The 21106-nt window shown below is 33.4% G+C and overlaps 1 protein-coding gene across 9 annotated transcripts in view; it reads right to left on the reverse strand.

Moving 5' to 3' along the window:
• enah (ENAH actin regulator) overlaps nucleotides 1-21106 on the reverse strand; it is a 123463-nt gene that overhangs the window by 47608 nt on the left and 54749 nt on the right. For 8 of the 9 annotated variants that reach the window (XM_051138380.1, XM_051138379.1, XM_051138377.1 and 5 more), the window contains exon 3: nucleotides 10294-10473. In XM_051138380.1, coding sequence (XP_050994337.1) covers nucleotides 10294-10473 — 180 coding nt within the window. Of the gene's footprint in view, nucleotides 1-1435; nucleotides 1609-1710; nucleotides 1863-10293; nucleotides 10474-21106 lie in introns of those variants that run through there. The other variant, XM_051138381.1, reaches the window with a different exon arrangement.

Raw genomic sequence — 21106 nt, forward strand, 5'->3', positions numbered from 1 at the left:
ACTACTGCTACTAAAATGATTACAACCTTATTTTTGAGGAATAATCATATTTCTTCAACGTTTAAACTGTAATAGTAAATCCCCTTCATTTGACAAAAAAAATAAAATGTTTAATTTTCATTAATTAGAAGATAAATTAAATTTAACAATAAAACGTAAGGTGGGCGGAAATAAAACGATTTCATAGGGCCCTAAACATGTAATTTTTGTTAAACTTTTAATAAACTGATGTTAAATTCTTTAAGTTTCATGATTTTAATTAGACATGTTTTTTGATTAATAAAATTGAATTTAACCATTAAAAAAGACAGAAAAACAATCCAGAAAAAAAGAATTAAAAATAAAATCAAACGGAATTTGGGAAAAAAAATAAATCGGATTTCTAAACACCATAAGGCACAAATTGTAGATCATAAGCAATCTATTGTGCACTATTCACTGAATACGAATTGCTGTGCTTTACAATTTAAGACATTTATGACTTTTTATGACCTTAGATATTAAAAAACAAACAAACAAACAAACAAACAAACAAAAAAAAAAAAAAAAAAAAAAAAAAAAAAAACACTTTTTTGTACATTTTTTTTGAGGACACGCGGGGACTATTTTTCCCGCCCATGTGTTGTTAAATACATTTTACAGTTCGCATACATCATTTTAAAGGCATAGTTTACCCAAAAATAAAAATTTTCTAATTAATTAACCACCCTCATGCCGTTCCAAACCTGTAAGACCTTCATTCATCTTTCAGTTGCGTTGCTGTCTATGCAGGGTCAGAAAGCTCTTAGATTTAATCAAAAATATCTAACTTTGTGTTCTGAAGATGAAGTTCTTACAGGTTTGGAACGACATGAGGGTGAGTAATTAATGCCAGAATTTTCATTTTTGGGTGAACTATCCCTTTAAGTTGGGTGAAAAGTTCACAATATGTCAAGCCCTGTAACCCCGCCCCCAAACTAATTCTATTGGCTGAGCCACTGCTGTTTTGACAGGCTGCTTGAAATTTTTAAACAAGCTATTTTTTTGTTGTTTGGGTAGTAAATCTATTATTATCTACGGTGCAGTTCAAATCAAGCACAATGCCTTTAAACTGTGTAGCTTAAGTGTTAATAAAGCCAACTATTCAAACCATCTTTATGGTAAACAAACATCTCATGCTTTCATTTCACTGGTGCTCAGACGGATTGTTTTTTTTTTTTTCTAGGACAGAATCTCATAACCAAGCTTGAGCATATAAACAACTGATCCAGGTTTTTGCAAAGGTTAAGTTTTACAAAAGGTAGCCATTTTACTACATACCACAAAGCACATTACAGTTTGTTTGCACATGGAAGTGACCCAATTTAGCCTTGAAAATAGAGATGTTTCCAAAGTACCTGACTGCCCCTGCTGGGAGTCTCTCATGGTTTAAACCCCATCCCTCCCCATCAAACTCACTCCTCAAGATGATCTCAGTGCGGCTGATCTTCTGCGGGAAGCGGTACACTCTGGGGGCTGGCATGATGGACAGGTGCCTGCAGGCCTGCCTTTCTGCTCTGATGCTCTGAACCCGGACCAAGTCCCTCTGGGAGAGTTGAGGTAGAGAGATAGAGCTCTACTCTTGTATACCTGAGTCAGATTCCCATTAAAAGAAAGCAAAACTGAAGAATGAAATTGTATAACTAAGAACAGAACTCAAAACAAAGCTAATTCCACAGCAACACAGCCAACCTGAGTCCTGGAAGATCCCAAGAAGTGACAAGCCAAGCTCTGCAACTATTTAGAAAGCTGGAGAGGAGAAACCTTCTGCACCGAAGACTATTAAGAGTCTGGGGCAAGAGAATGATCTCATCGATAAAAAGTGTTCTGGGTAGGCAACGTCATCTCTCCCACCTTGGCTGTTGGAGCAATTTGGTGGTCATGTGGTGCCACTAGTCAGAAAACAAACACATACCAGACACGGGTTCAAGCCCACCCCTTTCGAGCCATATTTAGGCTCCACAACCAGAAAAACAAACTCTTTTTGGCTCTGGAATGTTCTGTCTTTCTATTTCCTCTCAAAGGGAACATGTTTCAAAAGATAAACACCTGTCCTGCCAAACTGTATGGTTTCAAAGCAGGGTGACCTTCATTTAGACCTCTAGACGCAGACGCTGCAGGCTCCTGGGGGTCTACGGTGGGATAGGGTGAAAAGCCTGCTTTGTTCTGACACGGATGAGCTCATGCAATCCCACATATTTCACGACTGTCAACAGGTTGTCACAAGACAGTATTTATACACAGAAAGGTGCCACAGAAACCTTAACTCATGACCTTCTTACTGTTGCAGATAGGCTACCAGTCCCAGCAGGATGATAAACGGAAGCTTGTGACAGGTACCTAAAATTAGAGCTCCATTTTATCGTAAATGATCAGTCGTATAAATGTTACCAGGTAAAGTTTCTGAAAATCAAAAAAAGGGTAAGAGTGTACAATGTTGTTTTTTTCTGTGCTTTTCTGTGTTTTACTCTATCCTTCCATCTCAGAAAGTGAAGAAAAGAAAGTCAGGGCACATTAGCCATGAGACAGCTAAGGTATCTGGACTTGTAAAGATCAGATTTTTTCCCATTTTAGGTAAAAGGATGTGGAAGGCTCTGGTGGGTATCAATGCGAAAAACATCTAAGAGGGAATTTGTGGTTTAAAAATCTGCACAAAAAAATAAAATAAAATCTATATATCTATATCTATCTATATCTATCTATATCTATATCTATATCTATCTATATCTATATCTATATCTATATATATACACATACATATATATATATACAAATATGTATCTATCTATCTATCTATCTATCCATCCATCTAACCATCTATCTATCCCTATCTATATAGACCTAACTTACCTAGTACTATACATATAGTATTTAAAGTAATAATTGTAATTTTATATATATATATATATATATATATTTATATTTATATTTATATTTATATTTATATTTTTATTTATATTTATATATATATATATATATATATATATATATATATATATATATATATATATATATATATATATTATTATTATTTTTTTTTTAAATACTAGATACCCATATAGAACACACACACACATAGATACATACATGAATACATGAATTTAATGAAATACTAGATAAGCAATATAGAACAGATTATTTGCTATTAATCACATCCAAAATAAAAGTTTTTGTTTACATAATATATGCGTGTGTATACGGTGTATATTTATGTGTATATATAAAAACACACATACAGTATATATTTTGAAAATATATACACATGTATATGTTTATATTCACATAATTGATATTATAAATATTTTTAATATATAAACAGTATCCTTAAACATATACATGCATGTGTGTGTATTTATATACACAATCAATACACACAATACACACACATATATTATGTAAACAAAAACTTTTATTTGGGATGAGATTCATAGCGATTCATAGTTTGACAGCACTAATATATATTGTATCTAGTAATATTTTTTTTATTATATGACTATTACATGATCACTATGTGATTATGTGACTATGCGACTATGCACCAGAGTACTAACATCTGTGGATTGGAATTAAACTATTGTAAATGAAAACTTCAATAACACTCTACACAGTCAAGATGATTATTTAGGTAAAAAAAAAAAGCTCTTTTTCCCCCACTGAGATTTCACAGTGAGAGAAATCACACGGCTTCAGCTAAGCCAGGGTATTGGGGGAGCTTATCCAACAGCAACTAAATTACCCAACTGCCGCCGTCCCATCAGCACTACAACAAACTTCACATCCTAGTCCTAAGCCGCAAACACCTGGCTGTCTGTGCCAGTAAGCAATCACGCTTTTGTTCACACATTCCAAGCGGTCACGTCAAGGTGGGAGATAAACAAAAAAAACTCAAGTGAAGTTTACAATAATTAAACTCCAATTACCCGTGGGAAAGATAAAAGGTCACATTTCTCATGTAAACTCCGCAGGCGGATTGTCTGGTTTGGACGGTTTGATTTCTCAATGACAAACGTGTTCATACATTACCTCACCAATACATCAATCAGCACATCCATCACGCCCCCATGTATATATAGTCCGTGTTGCCAAGAGCTCTAGGGCCGTCTGCCTTGCAACAGAGATCCTCAGTCATGCTGGCAACAGCATTTATATAAAAACTCACCAAATCTCACACAGCCCATGGCTCCAGTGTCAGGGTAACATCACCCCGGCATGTGACTATGTTGCACATTACACCCAACTAAAATTAGCAGCTAAAACAGAGTTTTGAGTCCCCACAACCAACTTACACAAGTCACTTCAGGGCCCAGATGACAAATGCATCACATAAAACTAATCAAAATATATACATGAATGTCTTTAAAGGGGGTCGCCATTAGCTAAACATGCTTTTACAACAGGATGACACACAAAAATAATGCACAAACAGGTCACGAAGATTCCTGTCAGGCCATGTAAACATACTACTCGATGTGATGCTCCAAAAATACAGACACAGCAACTAAGAGTCTTAAAAAAGGGATGACTACATTGTTATTCCACCTGAGTCTGTGTTTAGACACTGGGTAGAAGACAGTGGATTGCATTCTGGGATGGAGGCATGTGGTATTTGACGGGTATTAGCTCACCTGAGGTCATGAATATGCTAAGAAAACAACAGCGGCTGTCATGATTTAGTAACAAGTCTGCCTAGTAACACTGAAATTCCCTGTACAATCAATAGGGGGCGTATTTTTTTAATATATATATATATATATATATATATATATATATATATATATATATATATATATATATATATATATATATATATATTTATATTTATATTTATATTTATATTTATATTTATATTTATATTTATATATATATTTATTTACTTACTTACTTATTTACTTACTTACTATTTTTCCCAGTCTGAGTATTTTAAGAGAGTGAATAAATTATGCCAAAAAGCTAAAACAAATCAATTGTTATTTTCTTTTTGCCCGCCAGTGCTTTAATTTTCTAAATTGCTTGGCTGATGGTTTATAAAGAGTTATGCAAATGAAAAACAGCGAAAAACAGTCAAGGAGGTCAAAAATGCATAAATACTATTATTTGACAAAGCAAATGTGGACGAGTCTCAAAGCACGCAAACAAGCACTAAAGGTTAATTACATCTTGACTTCAGAGCTTCAGTAAAAAAGCTAATAGATGCACACGCAGTAACACATGCATATTCTGCAAACAAGTTCACTTAGAGATCTGGATGCAGACTGCAGTCGATTAGATGGCTTTAATAGAACAGAGCACAGTCATTTAGCTCTACCCACAGCTGTACACAGCTTAATATTGCCAATGTGAATTAAGGGAGAAACAATTATGCTTTCCTGCTTTGGCTCAGTCACATGGAATCCTGCTGGCTGGTTAGTGCAGTTTAACACACTCCCCAAAATTATTGTCGCCATGCCAGGTACCTACAGGCATTAGCAAATTCAGCAGAGATAGCGTAGCACACACAACAGTGCTGGTGAGTGACGCTACTAATGCAACTGTTTGTGTTACATTACACAGTAGTTCATTGGATTTCTCAGAAGTGTAGCTTTTCTAGTTCTATTTTTTTTTTCTAAATTTACAGCTTTTTCTATATCAATGTTTACCTTGTCTCATTTCACACTTTTAATCCTGGCAAACATGCCAGGCTCACAAAAATGCTTTTCGCGCACAAAAAAATATTCTCGTAGCTTCATAACATTACAGTTGAAGCACTGATATCGCATGGACTGTTTTAATGTTTTTACTACCTTTCTGGGCTTTGAATGTGGTAGTTGCGTTGCTGTCTATGCATGGTTAGAAATATTTCGGATTTCATAAAAAGTATTTTAATTTGTGTTCTGAAGATGAACGAAAGTCTTATGGGTTTGGAACAACATGAGGGTGAGTAATTAATGACTGAATTTTCATTTCGGGGTTAACTATCCATTTAAAAGGTGTATACAGCTGAAGTCAAAAGTTTACACACACTCTGCAGAATCAGCAAAATGTTAATTACTTTACCAAAATAAGAGGGATCATACAAACTGCATTTTTTTTTTATTTAGTACTGACCTGAATAAGATATTTCACATAAAATACGTTACAACAGAAAAATGATAGTTGAATTTATAAAAATGACCCTGTTCAAAAATTTACATACACTTGATTCTTAATACTGTGTTGTTACCTGAATGATCCACAGCTGTTTTTTTTTCTGTTTTTTTTTTTTTTTTTTAGTGATAGTTCTTGAGTCCCTTGTATGTCCTAACAGTTAAACTGCATGCTGTTGTTCAGAAAAATCAGGTTCCACAAATTCTGTGGTTTTTCAGCATTTTTGTGTATTTGAACCCTTTCCAACAATGACTCTATGATTTTGAGATCTTCTTTTTACACTGAGGACAACTGAGGGACTCATATGCAACCATTACAGAAGGTTCAAACGCTCACTGATGCTTCAGAAGGAAACAAGATTCATAAAGAGCCGGGGGTGAAAACTTTTTACATTTGAAGATCAGGGTAAATCTAACTTATTTTGTCTTCTGGGAAACATGTAAGTATCTTCTGCAGCTTCTTACTAAATGAAAAAAATATATGTTATTTAGGCAAAATAAGAAAAATGTACACATCTTCGTTCTGTTCAAAAGTTTTCACCCCCTGACTCTTAATGCATCGTGTTTCCTTCTGAAGCATCAGTGAGCATTTGAACCTTCTGTAATAGTTACATATGGATGCAAAGATGCAAATATGGATCCTTATATCTTATTCAGGTCAGTACTGAAAAAAAAAAAAAAAAAAAAAACATTTTCATTTTGTATGATCCCTTTTATTTTGGTACAAATTAACATTTAGCAGATTCTGTTATGTAGGTGTATGTAAACTTTTGACTTATACTGTACATACACAAACTACTAACTAACTACTGCTCAAAAGAGCAGCTTGACTGTTTTTGAACTACCTTAAATAATAAATACACAAAATGTAAACCTAGTCTCTAATGAGGGAGAAAGTGGACAAGGAGAGGAGGATGAGAGGAATCATATGCAAGAAGAAAGCTGCAAGGCAAATAAGAAAAGAGAGCAATGAAAATCCCAAAGGCGAAACTCCTTCGTTGAAGACTCCTCTCCCCCCAAGGCATCAGGAGATGAGCAGACATTTCTCCATGTTCCCCACAGCTTCTGTCTGTGGGGTCTAAGAGTGAGACTACAATGAAAATTTCACAGTAAACAGCGTTTTACATCATTCATTCAATGTTTTCGGATTGCAACAGTCAGAGGACTTGGACCGCAAGGCTATCTGCACATCAGCAAAGTATGCATAATTAACATTGCTTTGCATAATTAACTGCCGTGCTATCAGGTAATTAATAGACCGTAATAAGGCCACAGCATCTGAAGCTTCCTGTGGTGATAACAGGAGCCCAATGCAGTGACTAGATAACTTTCCATAGCAAGATAAGTAAGACAAAGAACTGAAGGTCATGGAAAATGGCAACAGTCGCCATTTATGCATTGCTTAAATAAATATTATTTCATGAAATTTCTTTTCTCCCTTCTCAGACACAAAAAGAGAACTGAACTGTGGAAAATACAGCATAATTTTCATTAACTGAAATAAAGATGAAATAGAATAAAATGTACATATACTGTATAATATAACAAACTAATGCTGTCTTGACCATTAAATGAAGTTGATATACTAAAATGACCAAAACTGGGAAATAAATAAATAAATAAATAAATATTATATATATATATATATATATATATATATATATATATATATATATATATATATATATATATATATATATATATATATATATATATATATATATATATATATATATATATATATATATTATGAATAAAAGTAAAAAAATTAATTAAAATAATTAACTGAAATAAAGCTGAAATAGAATAAAATATACATATATAATATAACAAAATAGTAATATACATAACACCAAAAAACTGAAAAAAAAAAAATATTTTTTATAAAATTATATAATAAAAAGAAAAAAATAATTATAAAACAAAAATAAAAACTCAAAATTAAAATATAAATTAATTTCATCAGTGTGACAAACTCTTTGACCTATAAGCCAAAAATCAAACTGTGACATTCATATTTATTCTATACATCAACAAAACACCATTTCCCTTTAATGAAAGCCTAATTGAATAGAATCCAACTTGTTGCAAAGGAAACAAACAATCCTTTCAAAGGCTTCTTTGCCTCAAACACACAGTATGGGGTTAACAGAATGACCTTACTATTGTGATACACTGTAGAAAAGAGAACAGCTTAATATGCAACAGTTCAAGACTCTCAGATCAACCATATCTCAAAGAGACAAGCAGGGTCCGGTCCACAAAACAAAGCATCATCTGTTTCTAATAGGGAAAACAACCTCAGCAATGAACTGCCCTGACACGCTGAGAACATTGAGCTCAGTGTGGGGAATGACCCCCCGCTGTGACCGTGCCAGGGTCTCAGACAGCAGAGGAAAAAAAAGGCCGAAAGCGACACGTGTATGCACACATGCACAGTGCAGACAAATGGATTTCATGCAGACTGTTATACACAAAGCCGAAGCACTTCCTCCTAAACCCCAATCAGCGCAATCAGAGGTAACCCAGACTCTCACTCTCATAAACAACATGCATACCAAACAAAACCCCTGTGAGCAGGGCCCCGATTGCTAAATTACAATTAATTGAGCACAATAGGCTGAGTCTGGCTCCAAAATGTGACCTCACTAACTGGGCAGAGAAGTGAACACAATTAAGTTCTGCAGAGCTCACCAGCACTAAACAAAAACAGTGCAAGACCATTTACTAATTAGACTGTTTTTAATAGATTTTAATGGTGTCTGACATAGAATCATTTTAATGGTGTCTGACATAGAATAAAAATTAGTTATCTGCAGGATAACTAATCGTTTTGAACTACTACTACTACTACTACTACTACTACTACTACTACTACTACTACTACTACTACTACTACTACTACTACTACTACTACTACTACTACTACTACTACTACTACTACTACTACTACTACTACTACTACTACTACTACAGTAATTATTATTATTATTATTATTATTATATTGTTATAAAAGTTGCACTTTTATTTATTTTAGATAAATTTATTTGAACATGGTTCAACTAATAATAATAATCATCATCGTCGTCATTATAATAACAATAAATGATTAATATTTTTTGTTATTATATTGTTTTTTATTATTATTATATCTTTAACCATTTTAATTGTTTCTAGAAAAGTTGCACTTATGTTTTTTATTAATGAATACATTTTTTATTTTAACATGACTAATAATAATAATAATAATAATAATAGTTATTATTAATATTATTATTATCACTGTTGTTGTTGTTATTGTATTTGTTTAACCACTTTAATAGTTTCTAGAAAGGTTGGACTTATTTATTTATTTTATTAATTAATACATTTTTATTTATTTAAACATGATTTAACCAAGAATCAAATTATTATTATTATTATTATTATTATTATTATTATTATTATTATTATTATTATTATTATTATATTTACAATTTTTAAGTTTCAACCGTAAAAGTGGCACTTTTATTTATTTTATTAATTAATACATTTTTGTTTACTTTAACATGATGTAACCAATAATAATAATAATAATAATAATAATAATAATAATAAATATTATTACATTTGTTTAACTTTTATAATAATTTCAGTAGTAAACATTGCACTTTTTTTTTATGAATACATTTTTATTTATTTCAACATGATTCAACCAATAAGAAGAAGAAGAAGAAGAAGAAGAAGAAGAAGAAGAAGAAGAAGAAGAAGAAGAAGAAGAAGAATTTATCATCCATCTGTCTGTCTGTCTATTCATCCATTTTAATGTTTGTTTGGTTTTTTTTTTGAAATGGTACACTTTTTAATTATTTATTATTATTTTTAAATTAATTTAATTAATTGTGTATTTAAAAGTAAATATTTTTAATTTTAATTAACTTTATTTTACAGCTTTGATGATCTACCCAATAATCTTTACAACTACAATTACTAATTTTTTAATAAACTGCAAGACGGAGGATTCTGCAGATAGTAGTACTTCCAAAATAATTCTTTATAAGTCCCCCAAGTGTAAATTTTAGAATGCCGCCTAAAAGTGCTGTAACATCGAACCCAGTTCACACAATTTAAACGTCATTAAGCTTTACACAGTGGTGTGAAAACGGCATTCTCACCTGCATCCTGAGAGTTCAGCACCTCCAGGGCATGCATCATGGCACTGGCAAACACATTGGCATCCTCTTTGCTGCCAAAATTAAGGCCGTACACCTGCCGTGCATCTCGCCACTGGTGAAACGTTAGTGTGGCCTGGTTGTATTTCAGCCCCTTGGGAATGGCACAGTTTATTACCACCTGTTGACAGAAGAAAACAGCATATGAACATTCACATCAATGCTTGAAAATCTCATATGTAAGTCGTAACACAACTCCGAAAAGCTCAGAAGACTAAAGCGCTACATATCCTCACAAGACAAAACAGTAGTCCATAAAACTTTAAATGGTCTCAGGGGAACAATGTGACATTGCACACAAATCGCTGCAGCTTCCATGTGAAGAGTTAAAACAAACGTTTTCAAGCTTATTAAAGTGTTTAGTATAGGCAACATATTCACTTTTATACATACGCATAGTGACGTTTTTCTCATGAGATCAAACTGATAAAACTCAAGACTTTAAATGTTTCAAATAAAAAACCTCACTACACAAAGGAGAAACATCTGCATTACTAAAAGATGCCAGATAACGCCGCATCTCAGAAACAAAGACCTTCTCCCAAAAAGATTCACAAGGACGAAATACAGATTGAAAAATGCTGCATGCAGCACCTCTATTCTTGTCCATAACTCTATATAATAACTTGCAATAACTTGCACAAACGTTACTGAGGCCATCCTGGCTCCACACAGGTGTTAGAGCAATAATACGACTTGGTTAATATGGTAATCGCATACAGATTTGAGATACTTAAACATCAAACACTTGACTGGCTTCCTAAACTCTCCCGATAACATGTCCTCAACAGGGTGAATCTTTCTCGAGCTTCTGTGGTAACTGGCTGTTTTCCCAGTCATTTCAATTTCTCATCCTTTGACATCAACGTAATTACCATGAGAAGTGCAACTAATTAGCGAGCCTTATAAAAGGAACTGTGAACTGTAAGCCATCCTGTCACAACTCACAAGTGGAGAAAACTTTGCAGTTTTCTAAACACATTAATGAAATCAAGCAGCAAGAATCTGGAGCAAGGTCGTGTAAAAGCAACTTTTCTGGACAGTTTTCCATTGTTTTAGCCCAACAAGCATTTTATATATACACTACCGTTCAAAAGTTTGGGGTCAGTACATTTTTGGTTTTTTTTGTTTTTTTTTTAAGAAATTAATTCTTTTATTCACCAAGGAAGTATTAAGTTAATAATTAAAAGTTTATTAAAAGTTAATAATAAATAATTTACATTGTTATAAAATATTTATATTTTGAATAAACACTGTACTTTTTAAACTTGTTATTCATGAAAGGATCCTGAAAAAAAAAAAAAAAAAAAAAAAAAAAAAAAAAAAAAAAATCACAGGTTCCAAAAAATATTTGGCAGCACAACTGTTGATATTATCCAACATTGATCATTCTAATAATAAATCTGCATATTAGAATGATTTCTGAAGGATCATGTGACACTTAAGACTGGAGTAACCGCTGATAAAAATTCAGCTTTTCATCACAGGAATAAATTCTATTTTAAAGTATGTTAAAATAAAAAACATTATTTTATATTGTAAAAACATTTTGCAATATTACTGTTTTTTTTCTATATTTTTAATCAAATAAATGCAGCCTTGATGAGCATAAGAGACTTCTTTAAAGACTATTACAAGTCTTACTGACCCCAAACTTTTGAACGGTAGTGTGTGTGTGTGCGTGTGTGCGTGTGTGCGTGTGTTCTTTCTGGTCCTCGAATCTGATTGGCTGAGAGGAGTGTGATATTCTAGTGATATCGGAACTTTAACTGATTCACTGTATGAAACACTCCGCTTGCGGTATTTCCCATAGTGAGCGTCATTGCGGACACCTGAATTCACTATAATTTTAGAAATAGTAGTGTTTATATGTCATAGAATGTAGTTTTAAGAGTTTTTAGGCAAATATGCACTTGTTTAGATTTCAAATATGTAGTTTGTTAATAAAGACGACGTCTATTTGAAAATTTGCTTTGATGTTTTTGCTTTAAAGTTTTCCGAGAGCAGCCTAACCTCGGCCAGATCTTTTTGGAATTTGTCTCTGGCTCTGATGTCTTGTGGTTAAACACAAGATATAATTTATTGTGGGTAAATCTTAACGGCCAGTCTTTGGTCTCATTAATCTATTATTTGTTCCAGAGCGAATAGCTTTGGCTGAATTCATGGTGGAAGGAAGTAGTTCAGCGCAAAAGAAGGTTTTTAAAAGACACTCCATTGTTGATACTAATGTATTTAAACACTTATGCCGTTGAATAGTTGTATAAATGCAGTATCACAGTCGTAGCCTTGCGATATTGGAACGCTGTGATTATCTACAGCACGAGGCCAAAGATCAAACCCAAGCTGTGCTGATATATAAAGCCATATTGCACGGCTACGAGTGTGATATTGCTCATAGGCCACGTACACACTGCAGATAAATTTGGTTGTCAGTTCACCTGTTACTCCTTAATCGCATTCTGTACACACATAATTCACTAAAATATGAGAGTGACAACCGCATTCGACAACCGCATTAGCTCCCCAAAAAAAACAGGCAGTGACAACCGCACTTATTCTATGCAATGTGTACAGAACTGAACTAGTTGTTAATGATGTATTTAAATGCGCAACAGAAATGTGTCTATGTGAGATTCAAGAAAATAACAGTGAAAGAAGCAGGACTGTCACTAACGATTATTCTGTTAATCGAGTAATCAGTCGATTATTCTTTTATTTTTTACACACACACACACACACACACACACACACACACATATACACATATATATATATATATATATATTTTTTTTTTTTTGTGTGTGTGTGTGTGTGTGTGTGTGTGTGTGTGTGTGTGCAGAAAATAAAATAGATTTAAACAAACAATAGCTTTTAAAATTACATAAAACATATATAATAGCAGCAATAGTTTCATATTTGCCAATAATAAGTAAAGTTCAAAGTAAAGTATCAAAAGCAAGTAATACTATGGTTTTACTTAAAATTGTAATAATATGCAAAGTATTATAAACAAAACTAATTTACATTACACATTATAACAAATGCCTACAGAGGGACAACGGTTTTCACACTTTACTGCACGATCTAATCCTTGTTTAATATTTATTAAACAACATTTCTTTCAAATGTCCATTTAATCTTTAATATATTCTTTACGACGGCAGAAAAGCTTCAAAAAGCATCAAAACGTAAACTCAGTGTGAGGGCTTGAGCTTTTATTTTAAAATTGTGATTAACAGTTAGCATATTGAAAAAAATATTGATGTATTCTTCTGTGTTTGCAGAGATTTATAAATGATTTACCTTACACATCTGATAAAAAGGCTCACGTTGCGTTCCCAGATGAGCGTTACAATAAACCCATACTCACAACAATATGTAGAGATGGAGTTTGAAACGCTCCACACATGTAAATGATAACAGTTTGTGCAGCAGCATTTACTGTGAACGGAGCCACAGTCATGGACGTAATATTTAAGCTACAAATTATTAAAAAGCGTACATTAAACGTGCGTCACATATTTATTTAATTGAATCGTATCATTTGTGAATTTACCACAGCATTATGCTTTATTATGATTTTAAATGGGTTAATTACATCATGCAGCCTTGGAAAACAGTCTAAAAATGCATTTTGTGGACTCTCATCTGTGGAATGTGCCACTTCCGGTATTTTGTCGGGTACTCGACACAGGCAAAATGCAGTCAAGGATTTTTTTTTTTTTTTTTTTTTAAATCAAGTATTCAGACTGAATGAAGGAATCATGACAGCCTGCATGAGCCCTGTCAGGGTTGCCAGATCTTCATAGAAAAAAAACCCAAAACAAACAAGGACAAGCACAAAAAAAAAAAAAAACACTAAAACACCCAAATTCTTTATGTAATCATATCTCATATCTGCAACAGACCACTTTATTAACTCCATAAAGTGCCTAGTTTTATGAGCTAAGACCAAACAAAATGCCTAAAAGCACTTGTAAATATTAGGAAATGGCAACACTGCAAGACAGTGCTCTCTAAAGCAGCCTCCCGAGCATGAACTAAACACAGCACGTCTATCAGTGGTAGCTCCGTTAAAATCGACGGACAAAAGAGTCTTTAGCCGAAAAATGGCAGATACCAAATAGCTACATTTTTATTCACTCCCGCAAGACGCCAAAATGTTGCTACGGCTGCAAATGCGGGAGGGACTGCCATTCCGTACATACATGGAACGATCATTTGCGGGACTCACTTCCGCATTTAAATGCGGCTGACGGCTGTCACTCCTGAAACTTGCAGTATGTATGCGCCCATTTATATTCCCCCCACTCAAACCACTTACACAGAATATATATAAGCAATCATTACTGGCTCATCTTACTATTCAGGGTCGTTCATGTAAATATGAATTACTGAATGACTAGTTACTGGAACACTTGCAAGTATAGATCTAAGGGCATTAATCAGATATATATAGATGACAAGGCTACCACGGTAGGTCAAACATTAAAGGTATGTTGTGCAGTTTTTCAACGCTTTACTCATTTCAGTCACTAAACCGCCAATGAATGGCTCGTCAACAAAAGCCAGCAAGATTCCTGAAGTAATCTGATATGCGCCATCCTCGGATATCACTGTGATGATTGTGCCGTTCGTGAATTATTAAAGTAACCAGGACTAAAAAGGCCTAGGTACTCTCAGAAGCAGAAATAGACTTTCCACGAAACACTGAATAACCATAAAATAGCAATGAGTCATGTACAGTGTCACCACCCCCTCAGCATTTCTGCCATTTGTGTAGCACGGTCAGTGCTGAATAAAGGTTACCTTTAAGTACACATCATCTTGCACTGCACTAAAAGTGCAGAAAAATGTCCTCACCTAAACAATGGAAGAGAGAAAGGTTTCTTTAATGGTTCATTTCTTCACAGGAAATGAACAGATAAAGAAGGAAGCAGGCCAGACACTAATTAAATACATATGCAATATACAGCCCGGAGTGAATTATGTGACGTGAAACACTCTAAATTTAGCACACAAAAGTGAGTTTCTATGCCGCTGAACAGAAAAACAAAAACCGTTTCCAAAAAGATTTCTGAAACACTGCTCATCTGCCATAGGTTGAATAAACGGATAGCTGTGCCTAAAGTTCACATCATTAGTTGCTATGTTTGGGATGCTAAAATACAGAAATATTAAAAGGAATAGTTCACCCAAAAATGAAATTTGCTTAAAATTGACTCACCCTCAGGCCATCCAAAATGTAAATGATTTTGTTTCTTAATCGGAACGGATTTTGAGAAATTTAGCATTACATCACTTGGTCACCAATGGATCCTCTGCAGTGAATGGGTGCCGTCAGAATGAGAGTCCAAACAGATGACACCTACATTAACCGATGAACTCATCATGTCAACTGTGAATTATTGTGATGTTTTTATCAGGTGTTTGGACTCTCATTCTGACGGCACCCATTCACTGCAGAGGATCTATAGGTGAGCAAGTGATGTAATGCTACATAAAGGGTTTGTACAGATTTTGAAAAAATAATTTCAGGACTTAAGGACTTTTCAAGATCTACTTTTTTGATTCAAAAGGCCTTCAATAAGAGATTTCACTTAGCGAACAACATCTATTTCAAATTCTAAAAAGAGAAATGGACAAAAATAAAACATACATTTTGTATTTGTATTTCTGTATTCGTTCTTTTTTCTGTTTTGTTTTTATAACTGCACTGCCTTTGATATTTTCTGTTGTTTAAAAAATAAAATAAAATAATAAATTAGCAAACCCGCACTGAAATCCTGATCTGAATCAAATGATTCACGATCCACGCTCCAAAGTTCTGATCTAAATCAACTGATTGGATTGACGCTCTGAAGAACCATATAAACTTCAGATCAGGACTCGGAGCACGAAGCGCGAATCATTTGACTTAAGGTCTTTGCACACAATTCTCGTCCGAAATTTTCACACATTAAAAAATAAATACGACCTCACGTTGTGTCAATCCTGTTTACACGCTGCCCCCGAAACAGTGTGCAAGGACCTTAAGATCGGAACTTTGTGTATCACAAATCATTTGATCTAGATCGGGACTTCAATTCACGTATCGCAAATCATTTGACTTGAATCATTCAATTCACGAAATGATTTAATAACTGAAATGATTCAATTCTTCGCAATACGCAATTTGAAGTTCCGATCTGAATCAAATGATTCACAATCCAGCGCTTTGAAAGAGTGAATTATTTTGCAACGCAATGGTTTAACTGATTCAGAGTTTCGAAAAGCTCGCTTCACCCTACATGCTTTTTAAAATCGTTACAAGCGATACCCAAATTCGAAAATGAGTGGCTCTTTTACTTTGATCCGGACTTTGCCAGTGAATCGCTTGAAATTAAGTACCAAGTCGAGTTTGAATCACTCCAGTGTAAATGACTCAATTGATTTGGTTTTGTCAGTTCCTCTTTTCACATCTTCAGCCATGTTTATACGACACTGTCAGTACTGCTACTGGCTTAGCTTGATTGTTTTCTAACATTAACTAAAATAAGCAAAAAAGAAAAATGAACCCTGAACATTTCTTAAAATCTGTTCAGATTTTTAGCTACATTTTTCATTTTTGGGTGAACTATTGTTTGAACACTATTGATGGGAATGAACTTTTAAGTTCTTAACTACAAATTACATGCATGCATTTTATTTACACCTTTTAACTTTAATCGTGTAACGACTAATGGCTTTAGAAGCAACATTTTTACAAGTGCTGGACGCTCTAACCTTTAAAAAGATGTTGCAATACAGTGACAATACAATTGAACACTCAACATGTGCTGTTTGAATACAAACTCTAACACAGCCTTCACTGAGCAACCTTCATAGAGATTGATCGGCTGCCTATTAACATGGATATAATGGAGTTGGTTATATCAGGATACAGCATACAAATAAGTCCTTGATGATGTCAGGTCATATAATGCAGGCTTTGCAAGGACGGGGCAGCAGCAACTGTACAGTGCTTGAAAATGAAAGTATAATCACAATAACAAAACACAACTAATAAATAGTTTCGTAAGAAAGGACTGTTACTCATTTTAAATGCAAAGAGGTTGTTTTTGATGCACAAAACCTTGGCATATTATATGTGGGCCTCAAGGAAAAATAGGAAAAAAAGGATCATCACTTTATATAAGTTAAGCTCTACTGACCACATCGGTGGCATGCTCATTTGTAAAAAACAATTGAAAAACATGGTAAAGAAATGCATGATCAATAGAAGACTATATTTACAAATGTAAGCACAAAACAGCTGCTTTCACTTTTAAATAACCCACTTTCCAAGTGAAGACCGCAAGAGTACCGCAAGTGTTGTCTGTTTCTCATACATATAAACAGTGCAGTTTCTTGTTCATGCTGTATTTTATCATTTTACCATTTTACTGCACCTGATTGGAAATATAAAGCAAGACACTGCAGGGTTTTCATTTCTTTTTCTTATACATAACTTGCACTAAATCAAGCAAGTCATACATCAGAAGCTTCTGGAAAGGTCAGATTTAGTAGTTCACTGCATATAAAACATACTTAACTGTACGTACTGAATAAGCAAGCAAATAAAACTGGGTCTGATTTTGATCCAAGAGTCATTTAAAAATAAAAAACTACAATATTGAAGGCCTTTGATCATAAATCAGTCACACAATATGCCTCTCATGGAAAAGTTCTATTCATTCCACCAGATGGTATTCATAACGTGAACAAAGAGATAATACATTTCATTTCTTTGCCAAATTTAATTAGTGACAACAAAAATGCAATTTAAGCAATACTCAACATTAAAAGGAGGTTCTTATTTAATGAAGTCTCACCCACTACATATGGGAGTTCACAAAATACACACACAAAAAAAAGAGGAAATGATGAAAGGTTGCTGAAGCAGCACATACCTCATGTGTGCATGCACTTTTTGCAGAAACTTTACAGTAGAGGTTTCAGCAACCTCATGAACTTTTAAATACGGCAATAAAAAGTAAAAAGTTCAGCCATTTTTTTAATATGCCCTCACCCAGAAGTACTCAGGGAAGAATTTTTGACTGCCACGCCATGTTTAATGAACACGAACATGGCGGTTTTATTTAAGATATGTTAATAGTATTCAAATGGAACTAGGGTCGCAATTAATCTCAGCAAATGGCACTTTAAGACAAATGGCTTTCTAACCACAAAATGTATTTGAACAGTACATAAATCATGACATAAAAAAAAAAAAAAAAATGCTACCCTTTCTACTTAATGCAGTAGCTAGATAGTTCACAGTTAATCCAGTATTATTAATGTGTGACCCTGGACCACAAAGCCATTTTTTAAAAAAAAATGAGATTTCTACATAAATCAGCTTTCCATTGATGTATGGTTTGTTAGGAAATGACAATATTTGGCTGAATATCTGGAATCTGAGGGTGCATAAAAATACATAGATAAAAAATAATTTAAATATTGAGATTTGAGATTTATACATTATATAAATAAGCTTTCCATTGATTTATGGTTTGTGAGGATAGGACAATATTTGGCCGAGATACAACTATTTAAAAATCTGGAATCTGAGGATGAAAAAAAAAATAAATAAAGTAAAATATTGAGAAAATTTTAAAGTTGTCCAATTAAAGTTTTTAGCAATGCACATTACTAATCAAAAATTAAGTTTTGATATATTTACTGTCGGAAATTTACAAAATATTTTCATGGAACATGATCTTTACTTAGCATCCTAATGATTTTTCGGCATAAAAAAAAAAAAAAAAAAAAATCAATAATTTTGACCCGAACAATGTATTTTTGGCTATTGCTACAAATATACCCGTGCTACTTAAGACTGGTTTTGTAGTCTAGGGTCACATCTGGCATCAGAAAGATGCCCAAGAGCAGAAGTAGACAGGACACATGATCTGTTTATTTGGAATAAATAAAAAAAAATGGATTTTTAATGTTTCGATGACAAGTTTCCAACGCTAAATTTATATTTCACCCACAAATCTTTAGACATTCAGCCTCAGGTCAAGAAATAAATTGGGTTCTTGATCTATTAATAGCTAGAAAAATAATTCACATTTTCTGCAATTCTAATTAATTTCTAAGGTCAAGGTTACTCCAACTGAGTAAAACAACATTTCCAAATCCTGAATGGGAAAGAAGTATTGTTCAGTGCATGTAGTCTTTTTCTTAAAGGAACAGTTCACTAAAAAAGGACAATGTACAGGCTATTCTTTTCCATATATTGAAAGTGAAAGAGGATATAGCTACAAAATGACAAAAAAAAGCACTATAGAAATATTCAAAACAGTACATTTTTATGACTTGTACACTATATTTCAGGTCTTCTGAACTCATATGAAAGATTTGTGTGAGCATTAATCGTATAGACCACTTATATGTTCATTTTGGACATCGACAGCCTCATTCCCTCATCATTTCAAATTTTATCCTACATCACTGCAGAAGTTCCAGCCCAGTCTTTGCAAAATTAACATGCTAAGAAGATCAAACAGCCTTGGTTACAGCTGCATTTGGGATCGTTTGAAGCCGCATTTAAACTGCATTTTGGAAGTTCAAAATCGGGGCACCAACATCTTGACAAGGGGTGAGTACATTATCTGTCAATTTTTGTTTTGGAAGTGGACTTCTCCTTTAATTGGTTTACAACAATTTTATGCTGACCATATAATGACAGTTTTTATTTGTGTGAACTATTCTTCGAAACCCCACAATGAACCAATAACAGGAAAGATGAACAGCATTTTCCAAACTGTAGCCAAGCATAACATGCTTGTAATCACAACAAAAACAGGAGCATTTCTCATGAGATGTTATTCTCTTTAAAGCATGCTGTGCTGATCTGTGAGCCACTCAAACCTCCCGTGTTCTGTGTCATGGGTCATCAAAGCACTGCAGTGAAACCAGACCCCTCTCTGCAGGAGAAGCCAACAAGGCCAAGCAGACGCCTCTCAGTTAAACCCACTGGATGTGGATTGCCTTTACAACACTCATAACTGACAAGATTATAAAAGACATCATGCCTAAAAGCCCCATTTAGCAATCACAATACTCAAAATAAAATTACAGCATCACAAACCTTACTGTTCATAAAACTAAAAATTAAGCCCTTAATGATTTATTTTTCAATGATACCCTACTTTAAAATTGTAAAAATGTACATTAAATAGCAGCAAATGTGCCACACTGCATTCTTAAAGCCCAAATGTAATTTAAAACACTTTAATAAAACTATTTAGTAAATAATAATAATATAAATTAATAATATAAATAACAAAAGTGACCTTGGACAACAAAACCAGTCTTAAGTAGCATGGGTATATTTGTAAACTTATTTACAAACTTAATTTTTGATTTGTAATATGCATTGCTAAGAACTTCATTTAGACAACTTTAAAGGTGATTTTCTCGTATTTAGTATTTAGATTTTTTTGCACCCTCAGATTCCAGTTTTTTTAAATAGTTGTATCTCAGCTAAATATTTTCCTATCCTAACAGACCATAAATCAATGGAAAGCTTATTTATTCAGTTTTCAGATGATGTATGTGGTCACATATTAAAAATTCTATCAATTAACAACAAATAATATAAATTACTTTATAATAAATTTAAAAAAAGTAAGTAAAGTAATAAAATATTATATATATATATTATATATATATATATATATATATATATATGTATTTATATGTATGTGTGTGTGTGTGTTATTTAT

This window comes from Labeo rohita, chromosome 20, assembly GCF_022985175.1.
Source record: "Labeo rohita strain BAU-BD-2019 chromosome 20, IGBB_LRoh.1.0, whole genome shotgun sequence".
NCBI classification, from domain to species: Eukaryota; Metazoa; Chordata; class Actinopteri; order Cypriniformes; family Cyprinidae; genus Labeo; species Labeo rohita.